This window comes from Mastomys coucha, unplaced genomic scaffold, assembly GCF_008632895.1.
Source record: "Mastomys coucha isolate ucsf_1 unplaced genomic scaffold, UCSF_Mcou_1 pScaffold14, whole genome shotgun sequence".
NCBI lineage: Eukaryota > Metazoa > Chordata > Mammalia > Rodentia > Muridae > Mastomys > Mastomys coucha.
The window spans coordinates 79944599-79968073 of NW_022196896.1; the positions used below are offsets into that span (position 1 = coordinate 79944599).

Consider the following 23475-nt stretch of genomic DNA (forward strand, 5'->3'; position numbering starts at 1 on the left):
GCTAAGCTATCCCACTGACCCTCAAACATTCTCCAGTGCCTGCTAAGCTATCCCACTGACCCTCAAACGCTCTTGAATTTATAAATGTTTAAAATCAATCGTTAGCAAATGGAAACTGAATTTGTTAGCTGTTATTGTTTCTGATTTTGACCGTTTGCTCTTTAGTTGATGTGTAAAGCAAATTTGTATTTAATGCCCTTTGGTTTTTTTTTTTTAAATGCAGATTTCTAATCACGATAATGTCTGTTGGTCACAGCAGTTGGCACAGGACACAGAATTAGAATATTTAACTGATGAGGGCTAAGCTAGGCTGGGGCCTTCCCTGAGGCCTTAGGGGAAGGAACTTACCTCATTCCTTGACTAAAAGGGAACATAACTTGGCAGAGCCTGTCCAGTTTTAGCGTGGGGCAGGGTCTTTGGAGTCTATGTCTCTCTCAAAGCCTCCCTCTCAAAAAATGAAGCTATCTATGTTAGAGATAGAAAGAGAAATTCTCAATAACAAAAAACCCAGAATATCAAAAGCCATTCTCAACAATAAAAGAACTTCTGGGGAAATCACCATCCCTGACCTCAAGCTGTACTACAGAGCAATAAAAACCACATGGTATTGGCACAGAGACAACAGGTAGATCAATGGACTAGAATTGAAGACACAGAAATGAACCTACACATCTATGGTCACTTGATCTTTGACAAATGAGCTAAAACCATCCAGTGGAAAAAAGACAGCATTTTCAACAAATGGTACTGCTTCAACTGTCAGTCAGCAAGTAGAAGAATGCAAATCGACCCATTCTTATCTCCTTGTACAAAAGCTCAAGTCCATGTGGATCAAGGATCTCCACATAAAATCAGATACAATAAAACCAATAGAAGAGAAGTGGGAAAGATATCATCTAATTATGCTCACCACTATCATTGACTTCTGAAAGCCAAGGACTTTTAGATATTAATAACCCCCAAATTTAATTATATTGTAACTTGTCCAAATTTTATAGATTCTTATAGTTTTCCAAAATGATCGTGCCTTACTCAGCTGTAGTGCAAAATTTAGGAGAGCCATTGTACCTAGCATAAATTCTGGAGTGATGGTGCACCTAGGTTTTGAAGTGATCATTTGTAAATAATCAGTGACTGTTATCTGAGATTTATGGAGTTGGCTATACTATAGGAACTTCAGTCACAAAACATTCCTGGAAAACCACATAGTCTTGTGATGGCTGAGAAGTGCTTAGATAATGTGTTCCTTCAGACAACACCTACATTAGATCAAAGATTCTGGTCAAAATTGGGAAAAATTATTCATGCTTAATTAATACAGTTAATTAGCAAACATTTCAATAAATGTTTACTAGTTAAAACTGTTTTTAAAAATATTTGCAAATAAATGTAAGTACTAATTAGATATTAAAGCTCATTTGTGAGAAAAGATTTTTCCTTACATTATAATGATCCCATTATCGATGGAGAAAGAGTCAGAGGGTAATCCAGCAATATTCCAAGCTCGGATCGTCACAGCTTCTCCCAGTGTTCCCATAAGAGAGTAGTCATCTGAGCAGGGGATGTCTCTTTCCTTACAGGACTGTGTCCACTCCTTGGTTTGATTCTTCAAAATATTCACAGAAAAAGAGAGACATGAGTTGTTGGACAGTTGCCAAAGGAGTGCTATCTAACCTCTATTTACTGAGAAAACCAACTGCTGTTGAAGCTTTGCCTCGAACATGATTTGTACACCCAACCTTTTTTCAGATAAAATTTTAACAAAGAAAGTAAGCTATGTACTCTAGTAAGCAATGAGATAAAGCCCAGATGGACCACATGACAAAGATAGAATTTTCTATCTGGAAAGAACAATTATGGTGTATTTTTCTAAAGTTTAAATTTACAAAGTAGATGACATTCTCTGGCTTAGTTACATCTCTGTTGCTATGATAAAAATCACCAAGCAAAAATTTAATTAGGGGGAAGGTGGATAAATTTTGCTCCCAATTAAATTCAAGGTGGAATGACCTTAAAGTGCTGGTCACAGTCAGAGGCGAGAGCAGAGTGAGGATAGATGGATGCCTGCCTCTACTGCTCTCCACATTCCTGGTGGATCATCCCACCTTATCTAATCCAGTTAAGAAAATCCCTCACAGGCATCCTCATGGGCCACCCTGATACAGACCACCCCTAATTGAGACACCCTTTGAAAGTGATTATAGATTGTGTCAACTTGACAGTTAACACCAACATAGTCTCCATGCATGTATATTTAAATTATAAATATACAGAAAAATACTATATGACTTATAATACAAAACCAAACCTGTGGAATAGGCAGAGGACACAGAAAGCATGTATTTCTGGCTCCCATGTGTTCTGTAGGAAGAGTCGCCTGAAGCATATGTGACCTGACAAGGGTCAGGGCACATTTTGAATTCTGTCCTATCCATTAGAGGCACAATCTGTTATGGTGGCCCAAAAGCATACTAAATGGTTTACTCAATACTAAAGTTCATACTAACGTTCAAGTTCAGGTTACAGACCAAAAGCTTCAGAAATATTCAAAGACATGACTGGGAGGGAAATAGAAACAGGCAAAACGGGGTGTCCATAAGCAAACTTGGAAAATGAATATGCGTGATGCTTGGACCTGCTCTGGGCTAATGACAATGTTGTGTGTGTGTGTGTGTGTGTGATGTGTCAGTGGTGCTGGGAAAGGTTTGGTTGCCACTACCCTCTCCTTTAGGTTCCTGCTGAGTAGGTTGTGTCAATATTCTAGTTTTATGCATAAAGGCTATGGCAGATTTGGGTGAGTGTAGACTTCATGACCTTAAAAGTTATTAACATTGTTTAGAATGTCTAATATCTCTATTAGCAGTAAAATTACAGGTGACACTGTTTTTCTCATTGCATTCCATCAGTAGTACATAATTTCAAATTATTCATCTACTAACGATGCTAAATTTTAATCACTTAATTAAAGACAGGCTTCTGTTTCATAATTATAGGATTATAATCATGTGTGATGATTGGTCCTTTGGATCTTAGACTATTACACAAAGATACTTGGATGAATGAGAAGCAGAGTTCTCTTATCGCTGTGAGTGTATGACAGGATTTTCACTGGGAGGAGCTGCTGCACTTGGAGCAACAGTTTATAATACAATAGGTGGGATGGCATGAGCTAGATTTCATGCACTTCCTGGGGATTGCACATCTTAGTAATTCATATGGAGATAACAAGAGGTTTCCCTTGGAAACCTGAGTAATTTGAGGGCCATTGTCCTGCAGGAGTGTTAGAGCGTAAAAGGGAAATCACTGGGCTCAGGGCTTTGCAAACTGCATAGGAAAACATGGATGCTTTACCCATAATTGAGAACACTGGAGACAAAAATTGGGAGATAAAGTTGGCTCCTTGATCCTGTCCATTTGCAGTTAACATTTCAGCCCATTGTGGGAGACACCTGGTGATTAGGAAAATGCCTCTGCTTTTGTCATTTGTGTTAGTTCATGTCATAAATTCATCTTTTTATATTTTATCCTGTAAGTTATATTACTATCATTTTTGTGATGTTGAAATTGCCCACAATTTGGCAATACCCTATCTTGAATTTTTTGTCTGTCCCCCCTATGTTACCACATTCCTCCGAGCATTTCCTGGTGTTTTTCTCTAAGATATATTCGAGGCTCTTTCAGTAACATATAAAATAACCAAGCATCAGGTGTGATATGGTATGGTGTGGTGTGCCCAAGCAACAGATAAGTGCCCAGTGGGGATCACTGGGATGCCCAGGAGTATGCTTTGATCTAACAGAGATGTGAGTGAGTGCTTGCCAGTATTTCCATTGTTCCAAGTCCATGTGGGAGGACAGAGTCAAGTGACCATATTTCTTGTTCCCACTCTTTCTCTCTGACTAGCTTGGTGGCTCTGCCTGGGGAATTGTCTCTCAAGGTTTATAAGTTTCCTTGTCTAAAACTGTCAAGTGAACTAACACATCACTAACCAGATAAGTTAAACGTTAACCACCTGAGCTAGATAGATGATGTTAATATCCCACTGAACAACACTCAAAGAACAGGCAGGGCTGAAAACTGGAAGGTTGTTGCACCTCTGTGACCTTAACAAGGTAAACAGAGGCCTCTGAAGTGAAAAGTCTACAAGTAGAAGCTCCACCTATATGAGGACTTTAAAAGTTTGTTTTTAAAAATTCAATAGTCAACAAAACTATAATGGAAATGGGGGACGGGCTCAGTTCTGCTTACAGAAAAGTCCTCAGTCAGGCTCAGTGGACACAATATGTCAGCATGTTAAGGGAAACCAAGAAGCCCTTGATTAAGGTCAGTGAAGGTTGTGTCTCCACCCCGCTAAAGTTTCAGCCTCTGACGTGGCTTTAGAATGACTTATTAAGATCCATGCAGAGTAGTTAAGGCTTGTATCCCTCTCACACATGGGTATACACACACATACACAAACATACATACACAGACCCTGATTCCTTTATACTAACTTAGGAATTAAAAATTCATCTAAAGTCAGTCAGTTTAAAATTAGATTTGAAAACAATATTTCACACAGCATCTTTTGGCTACCAAGCAATTTACAGGATATCTAAAACTTTTGAGTACAAATAATTTAAAAATACTCTGCTTTTCCTTGCAGTAACCAAAAATTAACACAAAGTCAAAATAACACAGATGGGAAAAAAATTCCTTCAAGTCCCCCCCCCCCCAGGAGCAGCAACAAAGTTGCAATGATGGGGGGTGGGGGTTGGTAAAGCAAAGAAGCCCCAAAGGCGGCTCTCACCTGTCTGTAGTTAGATGTAAAGGCGCCCAGGTAGGCGACAACCCCTGAGGAGATGAGGATATCTCCTGTCAGATTGATGTACAGGTGTCCAAGCTCCAGGGCAGAGTTGCTCCACCGGGTTTTCTCACCTCCCAGGCCCCCGATCAGCTGCTCTGCTCGCTCTAGCTTTTTGCTGCACAAATCAACCTCAAAAATAAAGATGAGCTTTTATCAATATCTACAAGTGAAATAGGCTGAAAACTCTACGGATTTCCCAGCTCAGATGACAAGTTTTCTCAGTTACAAACTCGACAAATTCTAAAAAAGCACTTTGGAAAAGAAAAGCACAGATGCATCTCGCTGAGATGCAGAAAGTCAGTGACGTTATGACTTCATTCAGTAAGCTTCTCGGGATTCCCACAGAGCGCCTACGGTCTAACAGTGCAGGCAACTCTAAGGAAACAACTTTCAGCACAAGAGACCGAGATTGAATTGGTAACAAACACTCTACTGCAAATATAGATTTACAAAAAAAAACCAATATGAGAAGAATGAGGGAAGACTCCAGATGAAGCAAGTTAGCAGAGCATTCAGCATGCCAAGGGCCTGGGTTCCAGAGGTGGCACTATATTTTAAATATTTTATAAGTGTGTCTCATCACTTAACTTAGTGTGTTTAAGGTTGCTTTTAAAGGTTAAAAGTTTTAGCAATTTACACTTATTTACAAAGCACAATCTTTCAAGTTGTTAAATGGCATCATTGTTCCCCCAGACACTTGCAATTAAGCTTCAAAGGGAACATCAATCACTAGCTAAAAGCCTGCTTTCTGAATTGGACAATCAGCCCAAAGTTTATTTTACACAATTAAACAATTCAATAAAAAGGGAAAGGGGCAGATGTTTATCAAGGTATCCAGACTTGGGGAAAGGCACCCGAACCCGTGTAAGATCAGCGTTCCACAGGATGCTTACACAGAGTCACTGCAATTTAATTTTTAAGTGATAGCATCATTTTTTAAAAATAAAATCAACTTATTTATTTTGCTTTTTAAAAGTACTTTAATTGTAACAGAATTGTATCACTACTCCTGTTTTCTTCTCTTAGCTCCTCCTATATCCTCTCAAGTTAATAGCACTCTCTTTCTATTTATCTCTATCTGTCTGTCTGTCTGTCTGTTATATGTGTATGCACAGCACAGATTGCTGACTCCATTTTTCTTGTTGGTGTGAGCACAGTTTCTAGGCTGTCTACTCTGCATTATACAGCTAATAAAGGGACTCATCCCTGGGAGAGGCTGATTCTCCCTCTCTGTCTGTGGTTCTTTGTCTAACAGTGGAACTTCATAATCCCTTCCATGTTAGCATGTCCACTGACACTGCCATTGTTCCAGCCTTGTTTATGCAGCCATTCTTAGGAGAGACAGTTTCACAGCAGACTCCCTGGTGTTCTGGCTCACATACTCAGTCACGTTCCCGGGAACAAGCTAAATGTCTTTCAACGGGGAAATTGATAACGAAAATGTGAAAATGTGGTACATATCCACAATGGATACTACTCAGATGTAAAGAAAAGAGAAATTAAGAAATTCGCAGGTAAATGATGGACCTAGAAAAGATTACATTGGATATGGCTCAGGCCCAAAAAGGCAAACATCCTTACTCATAAAAGAAGCTGAGTAAAGTTTGTTTAGGAATTCAAACTGCAATTTTATAGTGGAGAACTCCAAGGTCAGAAAGAGAGACATTTACATTATTTTGGAATAAGAATGTGTCTTATGCTTTTTCCCAATACTAGTAACCATTATTTAACTAAATGCTTTTAAATTAAAAGATGTAAAATATCAGTTCGCCTACACATAGGCTTGAAAAAGCACAAGGTTTGTAATGGGTAACAATTTTGATGTTTCCAAAACTAAACCTTTGTTATTCAGTTTTCCCACCTTAAAGGCCTTCTCCCTTCCAGGCTTCCTTATCTGTTTTTCCTTCAACATCACTCAAAACAAAGTGGATCAGATCTCAGACTAAGCAATGCTGCCACTGGAAAACCCTAAGGAAAATACTCTTGTGACTCTTTTTCCTCAAAATAAAAAAGACATTTACTATATGTATAGATTGATTTTATATTTTCCAATATTTTTTTTTTTACAAAAACCTAAAAATTTCAAACACATAGCAAAGTTGAAGAAACTTTGATTCAAACAAAATCAACCAGAGTTGATTCAAACAAAATGTAATCATGGCCAGTAACAGGTTACATCTTAAGGACTAATACAATGTCCTATGTGTATTCAAATGTAGATTACAGGGTATATCTTAGAGTAAAAAGAAGTGCGTTCCTGGTTCAGGCTGTAGACAATGACTAAAAGCTGGGTTGTCTATGGATACATGGCTTAACCTTTCTGTGCTTTGGCTTCCTGAAAATAGCCCAAGAAGATTGGTAGTTTCAGAAGGCTATGGCCAGCGAGCTAGGAGTACCACTGTTAATGTGTCTGTCCCTGGAGGAAGTGCAAGGGTTAAGAGAGGAAGGAGTCTTCCAACCTCTAAAGAATGTTAATATCATTTTTTACTTTGTCAAAGAACGATTAAAGATATAAGAAAGACCAAGGACCGACAAGGTGACTCTGTGTGTAAAGGTGTCTGCTGCACAAAGCAAGAGTGAGTTTGATCCCTAGACTGCGTGCACATCAAAGTAGCAGGAGAGAACCAACTGCACAAAAGTTATCTCGTGACTTCCACACATGTGTTGTGGCATGCACACATGGGCATACACATGTGTGTACCTGTTGCTGAAATTATTTAATCCCAATCTGGGGTTTCTACCCTACCTTTGACCATTCAGTTCCCAGATAAAACACACACAACCTTTATATTTAAAATCAGCCTTAGTGAGCACTAAAGCTGGACAGATACCTACCTTCTATCCTATTAGAATCTATTTTCCAATCCACAACCCCAAGTTATAATCTGCTATGTTCTGTCTGGGCAGCTCTCAACTCCCATCAGCCAGCCCTCACTGTTATGTTTTCATGATTCACTCAGCTCACGGTGGCTTCTTCCTCTCTCCACCTTACCCCTCCTTGTGGTGCTCCTCAAACACTGGAACCCAAGAATCCTGCCTTTCTCTCTTCTGCCAGCTATTAGCTATAGGCATCTTTATTCACTAATCAGGGATAACTTGGGGGCAAGTTTACAGAGTGTCACTTAGGTAAGTCACTAGGATATATGCAGACTCTCTCATCCCTAGAGGCAATTAGACCTTGGGGGCCAGTATTTAGCATTATAATATAAACCAAAGACCAAACCTCAGAAATACATACACAGGCACACACATCACAAACACATAATAAAAGTTTTAATTTTTCCTCAAAAATAAAAGGTATCTTATACATAATAAGCTCTTGATAAATGTTGACTGCTATAAAATATTGGTGTATTTTTCTGACTTTAGCAGTTACTTTGTGTGAATGGGATCACTGTATAGATTATGACAATATTTTTGGTCTTAAGAGTATTTTCAGTAATGGTTTTGAGAATGCTTATCACAGCTCTGCCAGGGCTGTTGTGTGAGCTTCTCTCAATGCAGCTACCGTCCATTTCCTCCCCATGAAATAAAAAGAGATGGAAATAATCCAGCTTTCATTTTCTAAGGGTGAAAAGTGAATGGCTGATGCTTTGTGGACTAAGGGGCCAAGACTGGTGTTATACTACATGGCTGTTTAAAGTCACACGATCATGTTTTAAATGTCAGGACCACAAGAAGTTCCAGGGCCATGTACAGCCAAGTATTGGATAGGTCTGGCCTTGGAACCATAACTTGCTAATTATGGCCAGAAGAAAACAGGACTGGCGAATTTTGTGCTGGTCCCAATGTTTTTCTTATTTCTAAAGTAGTCTCCGCTCATATTTGCAACTATCAGCACCTACCTGGTTTTCCAAGTCTGCTTTCTTCTGCTTATTCAACTCAAGTGTGTCTTGAAGTTTGGCCAGCTTGTCCTGAACCTCATACAGGGCAGCCTGCTTCTTTCTAAGGCCGTCCATCGCAATCCTCAGCTCCCCTTCGGCTGCAGCCAGCTTTATCTTTTTGGGAGCTACAATTTTTGCCACTCTACAAAACAATCAGGTTGGGAAATTAAATTCCTCTGAACATATGGAGCTTTGTAATGTAAATTTACCTTCTGAATACTCTTTGCAAGGACTTAAGACACTTCTTTATGCCGAATTTACACCTAATTGTAGAGTCCATATTTCATCTAAGAATCAAATCGGAGACGAAGTGTGAAAAGTGATGGTTAAGACTTGCGGGGTAAGAGCAGGTGAGGAGCTGTCACACCTCAGTCTCTCAAGCTCGCCTGGAACCTGCAGAGTAGGCGCAAGAAAGCTGGCCAGCAAGTTCCAAGGCTATGCCTATTGCACTGCTGCCTGCCTGGTGCAGAGATCCTGTTAGTGCCACCATGCTTGGCTTCTCTAATGTGGTTCGGTGGGTTGAACACAGGTCCTCATGCAGTAAGACAAGCACTGTACAGACTGAGCTGTCTCTCCAGTCCTAATATAGTATGTCCTAGTGCTGGTAATAGAATCTGTGTCCTCGTACATGCTAGGCAAGTTCTCTACAACTCAACTGCACCCCAACCTCTTCTTTATCTTAAATAAAATTCACATTTGTAAGATATATATATATATATATATATATATATATAAATCAGTCTTTACTACCATGCCGTAATTTTATTTTTAAGTGACTTAGTAAAAGTTTAGTACTTCTTCAATTTCATTTTTTCAACATAGTAAATAAACAAAAGCTTTGGGAGACTTCAGAAATTTTTTTAGTAAAGAGTATTCCTAACTCCCCAAAATTTAATGATCATTAAATTACATATTACTTTTAATGGCTGCAGTTTGGGCACTAGTTAAAATAAAAGCAGCAATTGAGACACGTGTTTTCTGACAACCTTTTTTCTAACATGGGCTCCTAGCTTTCTCTTTGTCTGTATGAGTGGGAGGCAAATCCAACAGCCCTGTCAGGTTTCCTCTCCGAACTTACTTGTCATAGGAGTCCATTGCGATGACCCACTTGCACAGACCTTCAGCAGCTGTTGAAGCATTCCGAATCTTTTCTGGAACGAAGTCTGGATTGGGGATATAACTCTTCCTTATGATATTCATGTAAATCGGAGGAATATTGTCCTTGTCGTACTCATGAAGTGACTGCAGAAACCTTATGTCACCGAGAAGTCTCTTCGCAGGGCCCCAGAAATCCTCAATTTTTTTTCCTGAACCTGTTGGGTCAGGGATTTTGTCAGCTTTGATTCCTTTCAATATGCAGATGGCTTCCATGACAAGCTTGACACCAGCAGGGGGACTCTTCATGGACTTCACAACAGTGATATCCTTGAAAAGCAAGGTTTCGTTATTAATAGAAATAAATGTCTGCTCGTACACCCATTGTAGTCATATTAACAAGTTCGACCTTTCAAACTAGGCTTTAAGGTACAGACATTTTCTGTGTTGGGCAGAAATGGCAGCAATGGTAAGAATTTTGACAAGTCAATTGGGAGGGAATCTTTTTTTTTTTTTTTTTTTTGGTTTTTCGAGACAGGGTTTCTCTGTGTAGCCCTGGCTGTCCCGGAACTCACTCTGTAGACCAGGCCAGCCTCGAACTCAGAAATCCGTCTGCCTCTGCCTCCCAAGTGCTAGGATTAAAGGCGTGCGCCAACACTGCCTGGTTTCCGAGGGAATCTTAAAGCAACAAAAAAATAATCGTGGGAACTTACAGTGGGGGAGTGGCACAAGACTCTGGAAGGAATCGCCATGATGGAGGAGAAAGGCAGAGCAGGAAGAAGAGGTAGAACTAGTGGGGGCACTGGAGGCGGTTGTGGTGGCAGTGGTGGTGGTGGAGGTGGTGGTGGTGGTGGTGGTAGCAGTGGTAGCGGTGGTGGTGGTGGTAATAGGTGTAGTAGTGGTGTTAGGTGTAGTAGTGGTGGCAGTGGTATCAACTGGCAGCTTTGTCCCTTTTCAAAAATGTCTTGTTCATGAAAATGCATTTCTTTTCAGGTAAACTAAGGAATCCTGTTGCCAATTGAAAAATGTTTGTAAAATGTGGATGCAAATTTGGGAGAAACTAAGCTGTGGTCCCCCGTGGCAAAGCCTCAGCCCGAGGCACAGCTCTTACCTGCGCGGTCAGGGTATCAAGGGCAGCTAGTGCAGACTCCAGGATGGGTAGAGCTCCGGCCAAGTCGGCATCACATTCATCTTTGATGGCTTTGGCGGCCATGGCTTGATCGTTCGCTATTGTCTCGTCAGCTTTCACGATCTTCTCAGTTTTGGCAACCTCCATGGATTCCTTCTCAATCATTATCATCATTTCGTCAACCTCTCTGCTGGCCACTTTTAACTGCGGGTGCAGCGCCTCCAGCTCGCTTTGCATGGTGGCCACCTGAGATGAAGCCGAGTCGAGTTTATCCAAACCCACCTCATATCTCCTTTTCATTTTCATCACTTCACTGGAAGCAAACAGATGAAATGAGGTGAGATGCATGGATCTGTTTACCGCATCAAGGGACATCCTACAAGCTCTTGAGTCTTTTATCCCTCTTGAAGTAACTAAAGGTGTGGTCTAAAAGTCCTACATGGGTGTTAGGTATGAAAGAATAAAAATACAAAATCATGAGCAAAACAACGCTGGATTGTGCACAGTTATGGCTAACCAGTAGATTTCAGTCTTTTCTGTGTTTTCAGTATCTCTGGGTTTACCCAGAGATACTGAAAACAAAAGCTCCCGAGAATAAATAAGAACATTGGTAACACGGCAAAAAGCTCCTGTGCCAAAAATAAAAAGGCTCCCTCTAACATTAGTCTCCACAGTGAGCTGCTTCCAACAATACTATAGTTCTTGTAATAGTCACTTACTTCAAAGAGACCTTGATGCCCAAAATACATCATTTTGAATACTGTCATAGGTGAAAATGTATTAAAAAATTATTACATCTTCCCAGCTCTTAGGAAGTTGAAGCTAGCTAGGTTGGGCTACATTAGCCTAGGGTACACAGTGAGACCTGTATTTAAAATGTATTTAAATTACATCTTGAAATAGGCTTTTTTTTTTTTATTAAGACAAAAGGATATTGACATTGAAACTAAAGACTTTTTATGCAAAGTGATTTTTAAAGGAATGATAACTGATTAGAAATAATTTTGGTCCTTTTAAATTTTATTTTAATATTCTTTGAAATGCTTGTTCATGTATGTTCTCTACTAAGAAAAATCTTCTTATCTATAACAGTTCATTTTAAAATATTACATTTATTCAAAGATGATATATTTTAAAAAGTCAAGAAAGTAGCTAAAGTAAGCCTCTAGCTTGAGGAATATAAAGTAGCCCAGCTTGAGATATACCAAAAACCCCAGCTTATCATATGCAAAGTAACCTAAAGGAGGAAAAACAAAACCAACCACTGGAAAGGCTGTGATTGAGAAGGAAAAGAAAGTCCGAAATACACATTTCTACCATGTGTTGAATTCCCTCTGACAAAGTAAAATACTTGACAAAAATAGGAACAGAGGCACCAGATCTATGGACAGCCCTGTATTACATGTGAGTTTGGTCTCCGTCAAAGCCTGAACCTCTACGAAGGTTTTGCTCCTGTCATCATGAGATAGTAAAGCACTCATCCTAGGTGACACTTGGATAACTTAAGGACTGACTTTTGGTCAGGTGGCACGATGGCTTGGTTTTCCAGTTATAATTAGTTATTGAGAGATCAGGGGTTTAAGTAACTTAAAGGACCACAAACATAGGTTGAAATTGAAAGAGAAACTTTACGTTTTTAATTTGCAAGAATATTTGAAATTGTTCATCAAAAAAGCTTCTCTGTACAGCGAATTGAGCCGATTACAGAAAGCTACAGCTGGACGTGATACAAAGAAGAGTGGATTGGAGAGAGCCTAGCCCTGCTGGACAGACACATCTGTGATACAGCTCCTACAGCTATGGCTCAGGAACATCAGAGACAAGGAGGCAGAAAGATTCTAAGAGCCAGGATACAAGGAAGTCTGTTTTGAGGCCATCTCTCTTAGAAAGGGTTACATAAACTAAGACTGGAACAAAAGCAATATGAATAGAAACGTTAACATGGAAGGGGAAATCTCACAGGGTCCCACACGAGTCAAGGAACAAAGCAACTAGTGACTGCCCAGAGAGGGAGAACTAGTCTTTCCCAGGGATGAGCTCCTTACTGTTTATCTATCACAAAGTGGTCAGCCCTGCAACCATACACATGAACAACAAAAGTAGACTCAGCGGGTTGTACTTACATATTTGTGTGTGTGTATGTATGTATATAAAATAACAATTTAAGAAAAAGAGGCTATCAATTTGAGAAGGGGACATGGGAGGGATTGAAAGAAGGAAGGAATGGGAAGGGAAAAATATATAATTATATTTTAATCAAAATGTAAAAATAAATATTAAAAATTAATTTGCAGGACATTATGAAGGAAAACCGAAGGATAAAAACTTGAAAGGGTATTTGAGATGCCCGGAAAGTCATGGCTCTTCAGCCTTACCATTAGTTCATGTCTTGTTAGCTTTACTTTGCTTTCAATTAGGATAACCTTAAATACCATGGGTGTACACATGAGAGTCTTGTTCACGAATGATATCCAAAATTTAATCTCTGGGAATTTATGGTCCTCCTTCACAGGCAAATCAAAAAGAACAAGCAAGATCGCTTTAGGTAAAGAATCTTGAGAGCCAAATTCAAGTAGCAGCCTTGGGTGAGAATTGTAGATTTCATTAGACAGATGGGAAGTTTACTAGTGGCAAGACTCACTAGGGCATGGTTCAAAGGGACCAGGACAGCACAGCCTGGGAGAGGGTAGCCATCAATACTCTAAGTGGGGCATAAGGAATGTCCTGTACTTCTCATATCTTGCTCAATATGAGAAACAAGACTTCAAAATACTTATACTCTTGAGCTGGCTACTGAGAGATTGTGAATTTAATTATGGAAATATGCACTAATATTTCATGTTAAGGAATCTGTTTTAAGTATTTTTTTAATATTTAAAAGAATTTGTTCTGTTAGGTTAATAGTCTTGAATCCATTGTAAATATAATGTAATTGAGTCATAGATTATGATCTCTATTTTAGGTTTTTTTTTTAAAAAAATCTTTAGAATTTTATAATATATAATTTATGGTTCCCAGTACAGATAAGTTTGATTAACTACATTCATAAATTATTTAAGTAACTAAACTTGATTTGCTAAACCCAAGATAAAAATACATCAAGGGTAAAAATGCAAAGTTATCAGTTATAATGCACATGAGTATTAGTGTTTTGCAGCCAGTGTTCAACTTGGGGTTTCATTCCTCAAACACCATCCACCTTAGTAAACCTGGCTGGCCAGCAAGCCTCAGGGATTGGCCTGTCTCCATCTTCCAGCACTGGGATTATAAACACATGCTGCCGTGCCCAGCATCTGCTCCCCACTGGGGTTCTGGAGATTACAATGAAGGTCCTCATGATTGTACAGCCATCTCCCCAGTGATACCTCCATTCTTGCTGTAAATGCAATGATAAATTTATGGTGTACGAGGCAGCATAATTACACCCAAGAATAGACTGCTTCCTTCCCTCAAACTCTGTAAGCACTGACTTCCAGTTTTAATAAAACATTGTATTCATAACATTTGTTTGCACCATTGCTATGTCATTTTTGCACAAACATTGTAAGAGTTTCACTGTTTACTTAAAGACAGAACATTTCATCCTTACTTTCTTTTCTTTTCTAACAACAGTTTGAAGGTAGAGATCAATTCCAGGTAAGAGGTGGGAGTCACATAATTATATCTTTGAAGTTCGTTATGGAAGGACGTTGATAAGTTGATAGTAGAAGTGTGGAAGCTTTTACACATGTCAATACAGCCTTCTCGGATTTCCTCTGACATCTCAATGTCTTCCAGGAACCGTGACGCAACTGCTTCCAGTGCATCTTCTGGCCATGACTAAATTTAAAATGAATAATTTAGCAATTCATCAAGGTCGGTAATATGATCCTGTTAACTGCTGCAGCCTTTTGCAATATGTGGGCTGGTGACAGAGAGGAGTAGTTTGGGATGGAGAAATGTGGGAAAGACATGCTCATGAAGAGCCTTCTTCCTGCCCTTGCCTGCTTAAGACAAAATGACAGTGGCCAGGGCAGATAGAAACTCTCTCCAGTTTACTCTGTGATTAGAGACATTGCTACCAAGGGTTAACAGGACAAAGAAAAGGATCTAAACTCAATGTGTGTTTCCCTGTGTATGTTGTGTATTATTTCATTTAATCCTTCTCTCATTTTTTATACTTTCCTGTTAAACAACAGAGTTACATAAATGACTAAAACCTATCTCTTGAATAGCTTCCAGACACCTCAATGTCAACAAGCCTGCCTTTACCACGATTTCTCCCTTCCCATCAGAGCTGTATTCTTCCTCGAGTCAGCAAACTTCGCCATCAGTCACCAATGGGTCTGAGTCAAAGCACAGGGATCATCTTTCCTCTGCCCCGCTTCCTCAGACCTCTATGTATTGCATGAGAAAGTTCTACAGGCATCTCGCCCCTAAGATCATGTTCAAACTCTCCCTTCTTTCCACACCACCGCCATCCTCACTCATGTTATTGTTATCGTCAGCCAATATGTTCCAGTGTTACCCTCGCTGCCTTCATTCTTCAGAAAGACACAAAATGTCTTTTCAAAACAGAAACTACACTCAGAGCACACTTCCCAGTACAACTCTGGAAGTCCTCCCAGTGTGTACACAATAAGATCCCAATCGACTTGCAAATTTTTATCTGATTTGGCCCTTTCTAACTTTCCGACCTCAACCACGACACTTCCCTCTGAGTTGTTCTACTCTTGTTATCCTAATCCCTTCTCTTCCACCCAGCCCCATTTTCTCTAGTTCACATCTCTTCTAAGGTCTTGGTCCTGGTCAGTTTTCTGTGTTTGTTTTGTCTTTTTCTTTTAAAAGTTGTCTGTAGAAAACCTTGGCTCCCTGTATGTACCTCTTCATCTCTCATTGTTACGATATTACCTAGTAGGTACAAAGCAAGAAAGAAGGGGACAAAGGATGCCCACCTGAAATAAATTGAGGCCAACAAGGTATAGAGCCTATGTAAATTTCCAGCATTGTAAGTGATTGTGTCAGATCTGCATACAGGATTTCAGCTATAGCCCCATGTGCACTGTAAGAGGGGAGGCTGCTCCGTGGTACCATGGAAAGCCTGGGGCATCCGAGTTTTCACATTTACTGCTTCTCCTTCCCCCCCTACATTTACTACTTTGCTCCCCACATCTTTGTCATAGCTTCCCTGGTCTCAGCCTGTGCTTTCTGAGATGAAGTTCTACTACCAAAATTCCTACAGTGTTTCTCCTTGAATTTTTGTTGGGTTTGGTAAATAGGGCAGAGGGTGGAATAAGCCAGAGAGTGTGTGTGGGGGGTCTGTTTGAGTTCTACATGTCCTCCCATCATGCCCTCTTGGCTCTCTTCCCCATACAGTGCTTCTGTGACCAGCCCCTCCCAAGTTCTTCTCAGCTAGGGTTTCAAGTATGGTGCGTCCTATCAGGAGCCTGATATAAGGACAGTTTAATCCTAGAATTCTGTTCTGTGGCATATTGATATTAGTGGATGATGTCCTATAATGATTTATGCTGATATAACTGCATATGATACATTATGATAAAAATCAAAGATTTTGCTAGTCTACATTTTTTTGAGGTGGAGCCTATAAAATATTTCATGGTGATGATGGAGATTCAACATTTCGAGGATTCTACCTAAATTTTCCATGGAAATACCTGAAACCAATCAATGGTACAGCAGTTAACAAGCGCAGGGAATTTCCGAAGACGGATCCGAAACGCATCTCCGATGGGACTCATGGCCAGGACCACGTGCAGCTGATTACGGCAGCGGTCAATAAACATGTTGAAAAGAGCTATGGGGCTCCCGTCCGTCTGTTTGGTTTTATCCCGTTGGCGATCCAACTGACGCATCTTTTCACATATTTCTTGCTTCTCATCTAAAGCAAAGAGGTTTGGAACCTCCCCGGCATTTAGGAGATTGTTGACATCTTCTAGAAATGACTCTCTTTTGATTTGTGTGTCTGTGAACAGGAAGACCCCCTGCATGTCACTTTCTGAACATTTTCTTAAGATCACTTTTAGATCTTCATGCCACTCATGGCTACCATAGCCCTTGGAGATTTCCACCTGGAAAAGTGAATAATCAGCCATGTGAGCAGCCAGCCTGGTGACAGACTGCCTTCCGCTCCCGCCAACTCCCACCAAAAGGGCGTGGCTTCGAGGCTGCTTCAAGATTCGAGAAATTCTACTTATGTGTTCTATGGCAAATCGAAATAAGACGAGGTTCATGGGTTTTTTGCTCATGTTGTTATATTCTTCTAGATGGCCTTCTACAATCATCCTGAGAGCATCCACATTTGCAATTTCTCTGTAGCCAAAATCTTCCCTCTTAGGATCATGGAAATCACAAAACATTAAACTTCTTAAATCATCCTCTTCTACCATGCCATCATTATCAAAATCCAAGCTTTTAAATAGGTCATGAAAATCTTCATGCATGTAATTTTTCAGAATTTCTTGTATGTAGTTAATAAGCCAGCTTCTGTCAGCATTATCCAGAAGGCGATCATAATATACTCTGAGGACCTGAATAATTTTAAAAGTGGCATTAAGAATTTGTTTTATATTTGCTTATTTATTTTGTGTAAATTAAAAATAAGATAAAATAGGTAGTACAAAGTGCCATCATAAAATATCTACAAGTTTTATTAGAAGCATATGTGAATACTTAAGATTATCTCATAATAAAGTTTAAATATTAACTTTAACAATGTCTATTTGCTACAATAGTTTGTTTCAGTGGTCAACACATGAAAAGTAATTTGTATCCAGTATGATGCCTGTAAGTCATACATCAATGACCAGCATGGCACAACAACCCTAAGGGTGCAGTATTGGTACACATGCCTTGGTGGTAACCAGCAGTTCTCTAATTGGACTTAAGACCACTTCCAGAGGGAAATTATGTCTGCAACTTGAAATTTAGATAACTACTGAGTGCTGGTGAAGTCATGGTTATTGCGGGGAAACATACAACCAGTACTTTACTAAACCATCATACTCCCTAAGAGCAATCTGAAACATTTATTATTATTCTCAAGATAGCTGCAGTCTTCAGCCCTCATGAAGGAAGCTTATCTTTGCAACAGATGGAAACGACTACAAACACACACACACACACACACACACACACACATACACACACACAATGTAGAATTGTGGAGCCTGGTCCCACTGGATACATCTTCAAAACATTCTCACACCTAAGGCTCAGGGAACAATGTGGAAGACGGGGCAGAAAGATCATAAGAGCCAGAGCATCCGGAAGGTTGCTGAGATTGTGTCTCCTAGTAACATCAGAAACTATACCTACAAAGTCTCACCAGCAGAATTGCCTACAAATGAGCTGAATGAGGATGACACTAATAGACATGCCAAACCGGATGAGGAAAAGCCCAAAGGCTGCAATTCTACACAAAGAACTATAGGCAACCAAGAAAAGATGGGATCTTCCCCAGGGGACAACACACTGATTGGTTCAGTGCCAATTAGTCACCCCTGAGAACACCTGTGCAAGAAGCAGTGTGAGTATATGAACTAACTAGTACCCTCAGAGCTCCCAGGGACTAAACCACCAACCAAAGAGTACACATGGTGGGACTGATTGCTCCGGCAGCATATGTAGCAGAGGATGGCCAAGTCAGTCATCAATGGGAAGAGAGGCCCTTGGTCCTGTGAAGGTTCTATGCCCCAGTGTAGGGAAATGTCAGGGCCAGTAAGCTGGAGAGGGTGGGGTGGAGAGCAGGGGTAGGGGGAGGGAACAGGGGTTTGTTTTTGTTGTTGTTTTTGTTTTTGTTTTGTTTTTTGTTTGGAGGGGAAACTGGGAAAGGAGACATGTAAATAAAGAATTGATTAAAAAAAAAGAAATACATGTTGGCAGAAAAAAAAAGAAGAAACAGTGTAAGTACTGAACAGGTTATTATATTTAGGAGTATGTATGTATACATATATGCATACAATAACAACTAGCAAAAAAAAAAAAGAGACCATGGATCAGAAGGAGAGAGGGAAAGGGCATATGGAGGGCTTGGAGGAAAGAAAGGGAAGGGGCAAATGGTGTTTGTGATTATATTATAAGTAAATAAGTGAAATTTAATAGTAACTTGCAGAGACTGATGGATTGTGTATACGCAAAGGAACTGAGGATCTGAGAAGGTGACCAACTACCTCAGTTGATCCCTCAGGCCCAGATTACAGGATGGGGTCACTGGAAGCCAGGGATTGATAACTCCCTTTCCAGGATGTTTCTTTTCTTTTCCAAGACTAGTGACTTTTTAAAGGTTGTTGACAAAAGTTATTTGTTGTGTTTTTAAGTATACATTTTAGACAACTGTCTTAGATCAAGCAACAGTTGTTTCAGATCTATGGTAGGTGCCAGGTATAAGTTAGTCCAGGTATAAGTTACCACAGAAACAGTATATTTAAAGTAAATCTGATTATATGCATGTACTCTGGGGTCACAATAACTAAGCAAGCTTTCTGCCTTCAGTGATTATTATTACTACATGCTGATTATTACTGTCCTGAGGTTATAAGTTCATTTTGGATTGAATTACACAGCCCTGCGTTCAAGAGACAATTACAGCTAAATGATATCAAAATGGTCCCTAATCTGACAAAACAGGAGATAAGTCTATGGGAAGAAGATGTGCTCTTGCTTTCCTGCCCCACCCTTTCTTAACTCTGAGGACAAGCTTTTGAAAATTAGCATACCAAGTGTCCGGTTTTACTCTGGTGAGTTTAGCTATAATTTTTTTTTTCTGATGTGTGATGGATATTTCACACCTATCTAATATGTGGTTAACAAACACTGTCTCTGTCCTACATGTTGTCTTTCCACTTTCTTAGCTTCCTGTGCAGCATGAAACAACTTAATTTTGGTGAAATTCATTCCCCTCTTCCTCTCCTTGGGGGTTGTTGTTCTGCCTTGTTTTTGTAGAACACCTATGTTTAATAAGTAAACTAGGCAATACGCTTGTTAACGTTTGGACACCATGGAGAAACCATAGGGAATGAGAAGAAGTCAGTTTTCTTCAAAAGCCTTGTATGAAATGATATCAAGTCCTTTCCAGATATTTCTAGAAAGGAAAAAGGCACAGGCTGTAGTCTTCTACATATATTAAGCCCTGAAGGAAGCTTTCTTACATGACCAGAAGTAAACCATGGATTGAGTTCAATACTTCACATTTTTTTTTCAAATACTAAAGACAATGTGACAAATGTTGTTCTCAGAATGAAGGATAAATCAGAAAGGAAAGAAAAAAAGGAATTGTCCTTGTGAAGCTGGCGTGCTAAAGGAGATGGACAATAAACCTAGCAAGAAAACACTCCGACAGGCTAGGAGTTTGCCAAATACTATGGAGAGCAGGCAAGAGAAAAACTGCCGGGTGGATTGGACTGTTGGGTTGTAGTATTAAACAGCCTGGTCAGTGGAGACCTCAGTGAGGCTAGATGTGACCAAAGGCAGGGAGGTGCCTAAGTCCAGATACTCAACATCAGGAGGAAAAGCCCTCTAGACACCCCAAGGGGAAGGGGCATAGGTACCCAAAACAGTCCCTGTGTGTGAGTGGATTAAAATTCCGAAATTATTTATATTACATATATTATAGATATTACATGCGTATATCTGAGAATATAAAATAGTCATTAAAATCAAAAGTTATTTTGTTAAGGACCTTGCTAAATATCCAAAGAGCTATTGGCCATTGTTAAAGTTAAATAATCTGATAGATCCTGCAAAGAGCTCAAAGGAGACTGTGTATGTCACACATACACAACAGCATATATAAACCACTCATTGGCTAGAAAGAAGCAGCAGCATGTATAATCCCAAGTGATAACGTCTATTGCCTGCCTCCTCCCTTTATGCACCCATGCTACACACTGGGGCACGTGATGGACAAGCAAAGGCTGGTACAGCAGCAGAGACAGCAAGCGAACAAGCAAACAAAACTCAGAATGTGCCAGGTGATATTCTGTGTTACGAAGAATAAATGTAAGTAATGGTTAGTGACTCTGTGGGTTTGGGGTGGCTCGTACAACTGTACTATATGCTATATAATAAATGATCTCTAAGTAATGACCACAGGCACTCCATATGAGAAGAAAATACTGCAGACAGAAGGGTGATCGAGGGCAAAGCTCCTTAGATGGAAAATTCTAGATGTTTCCTAGAGTAAGACTGTCTCATGATGAAATGCTTTCTTGTTTTAAATCTTTCTGTAACTGCAGAATTTATGTGTTGAAATCTACCCTCCAAGATGATGGCATTAATAGGTGGAACTTTGGGGAGGTAATCAAGTTATGGGGCAGAGCACTCATAAATAAATTTAATGTTTTATAAAGAAACCACAGAATCCTTGATCTTGTGAACACAGGGAGAAAGTTCTGTCTACAAACAAGAAGACTCTCCCCAGACACCACACTGCCACTCCCCAGACTCGGACAGTCTTGGCCTCTAGAACTATTAGAGATAAAAATGCCTGTTGTTGATCTAAAGCCACTCAGTCTAAAGGTTCTTGGTTAAAGTATCCACCATCCTGAGAAGGTGTGAGATATAATAGCCATACTGAGGTAATGATGAAGACTACAGCAGTTGGTTGGGAAGGAAGCCAATGCGTAATTCACTTTAGAAGATCTGGTTCATTAGGACAAAGGGACCCAAGGCCATGCTCAGGCCTCTAGGTGGGAGGAACAGCATTAGACAGAAACAATACAGTAAATGTAAGTGGAAGCATAATGAGGCCTCATGGAGAACAAAGAGCTTCCCTTTAAAATCTGGAGAGTTGCTTCAGGAAGAAGAGAGAGGAGAGACTAGTAGAGGGTGGGGGATAGAGGAGACTCCTTGGAGAGCAGCCTTCAGAACACTTCCCTGAGAGAATCCCAGGAACAGACAGAATGACAGACATTTATAAGCCTGAGGGACTGGAGGGAACTTGAACTTCACATAATTGAGTGCACCACTGTGTTTGTGATGAAGAGTATAGAAAAGTTAGGTCCCATACACTGAGAGCTTTCAAGGCTTCTTAACTCTGCTCCATAGCCAGCTGCAGGGAGGCATGGTCTTCACGGTGTGGGATCTGGACTTTTAGAAGTGACCACTATCTTTTAGGGACAGACTATGTTCTAAGAGGGGGCACACTCTTCCAATGACCTTAATGCTTCATTCTTGCCCCACTCTCTAACTTCTAGGATATTACTATGATTCATTTGCCCACTAAACATGGAGCCTCTGTCCCTATCCCCAGATGTGATGCATACTCAGCCAGTTAGCTAACTCAAGAATGACAGGGAGGTCACACTTTCCAGAGAAGAATATTAGCCTTGCTGAGGCTATAATGTCCAAGTGCAGATGGCCACTAGAATTCAGATTTGTATTTGTAAGGATTTAGGAATTCAAGTATTTTATCTCAAGTGCCTTGGGAAACTGGTTTGTTGGGATCGTTTAAATTTTACTGACTGTAGCACATAGGTTTAGTGTAGCAGCATATTCCGATTGCTAGGTTAGAAAAAAATGAAAACAACTATATTATTTGCTTATGGAACATGGGATAGGGTTGGATGTTTCCACCTTTCTGTAGTCTCTGTGACCATTTAAAATATCAAACTACTATTTTCTATATGTCACTTTTTTGTGTTTTCTTCCTTCCCTCCTTCTACCAAGTCTTTAGAAGAAACTGCACACAGACAGAAAGAAGAACATCCTTGACTTATTCCCCAGAGAATGTAGAGATACCCTTTGGGCTCTCAAACTAGGAATCCTAACACTGGTAACTTCATCATTTTATTTTCTTTGGGCCATCTTCAAATAAATAACAATTTTAACTGATACACTCACTGTTTATAAAACTACCTGTTTAACATTCCCTATCACAAACAAACAAAACCTGTTTAACAAGGACCTAGGGAGGATTACGATGCTTAAAGGAAATGGGCTGAAATTAATTCATACTTCGAGATATTCTGTATGCCAAAATGGAAGATTAGACATTAAGTACTTTAAAATTTAAGGTATTAAATACTTTAAAATGTACTTTGACAATGACCTAATTAGTGCCAATTACTTAAATGGCTTTCACAACATGCACCCCTAAGTATTCCCTTTGACTCAATCACTGCCTCAGTAGTTCTTGCTCTTCTGTAATCGCATTTGAATGATTCAGAATTTTACCTCATGAACCCACAGGCGTTTAATGGCCTCTTTGTTTTCTGCTGTTTCTGGTCTTGACAAACAAACACCTTGTATGACTCGGGAGAAATCCCGAAGGTTGAACAAATAGTGAGACTTAGCTGGAGTAGGTAAGAGATTCTTCATGGCCTCTTTGTACAGGGTCATTGTACCATTCACAATTTGTGTGGTTAGATCTAGAAAATCATCTGGAAACTTATAACTTAGGAGAAAAGTGCAAGAAGAAAGTTAGCAAACACAAGAATACTTCATGTGACTAATGTAACATTTTTAGTTGTGATTCAATCAATTTGGCTTATAAAATTCCCACTCCTAATTATAATACTCAGGTT

General features: G+C 39.8%; 1 protein-coding gene across 4 annotated transcripts in view; it reads right to left on the reverse strand.

The window, feature by feature from the left end:
• Dnah7 (dynein axonemal heavy chain 7) overlaps positions 1–23475 on the reverse strand; it is a 254194-nt gene that overhangs the window by 92050 nt on the left and 138669 nt on the right. For all 4 annotated transcript variants that reach the window (XM_031367445.1, XM_031367448.1, XM_031367446.1 and 1 more), the window contains 8 exons: positions 23126–23345; positions 16609–17481; positions 14544–14773; positions 10937–11267; positions 9809–10155; positions 8692–8872; positions 4790–4975; positions 1443–1606 (listed from right to left, as the gene is read on the reverse strand). In XM_031367445.1, coding sequence (XP_031223305.1) covers positions 1443–1606; positions 4790–4975; positions 8692–8872; positions 9809–10155; positions 10937–11267; positions 14544–14773; positions 16609–17481; positions 23126–23345 — 2532 coding nt within the window. The remainder of the gene's footprint in view (positions 1–1442; positions 1607–4789; positions 4976–8691; positions 8873–9808; positions 10156–10936; positions 11268–14543; positions 14774–16608; positions 17482–23125; positions 23346–23475) is intronic.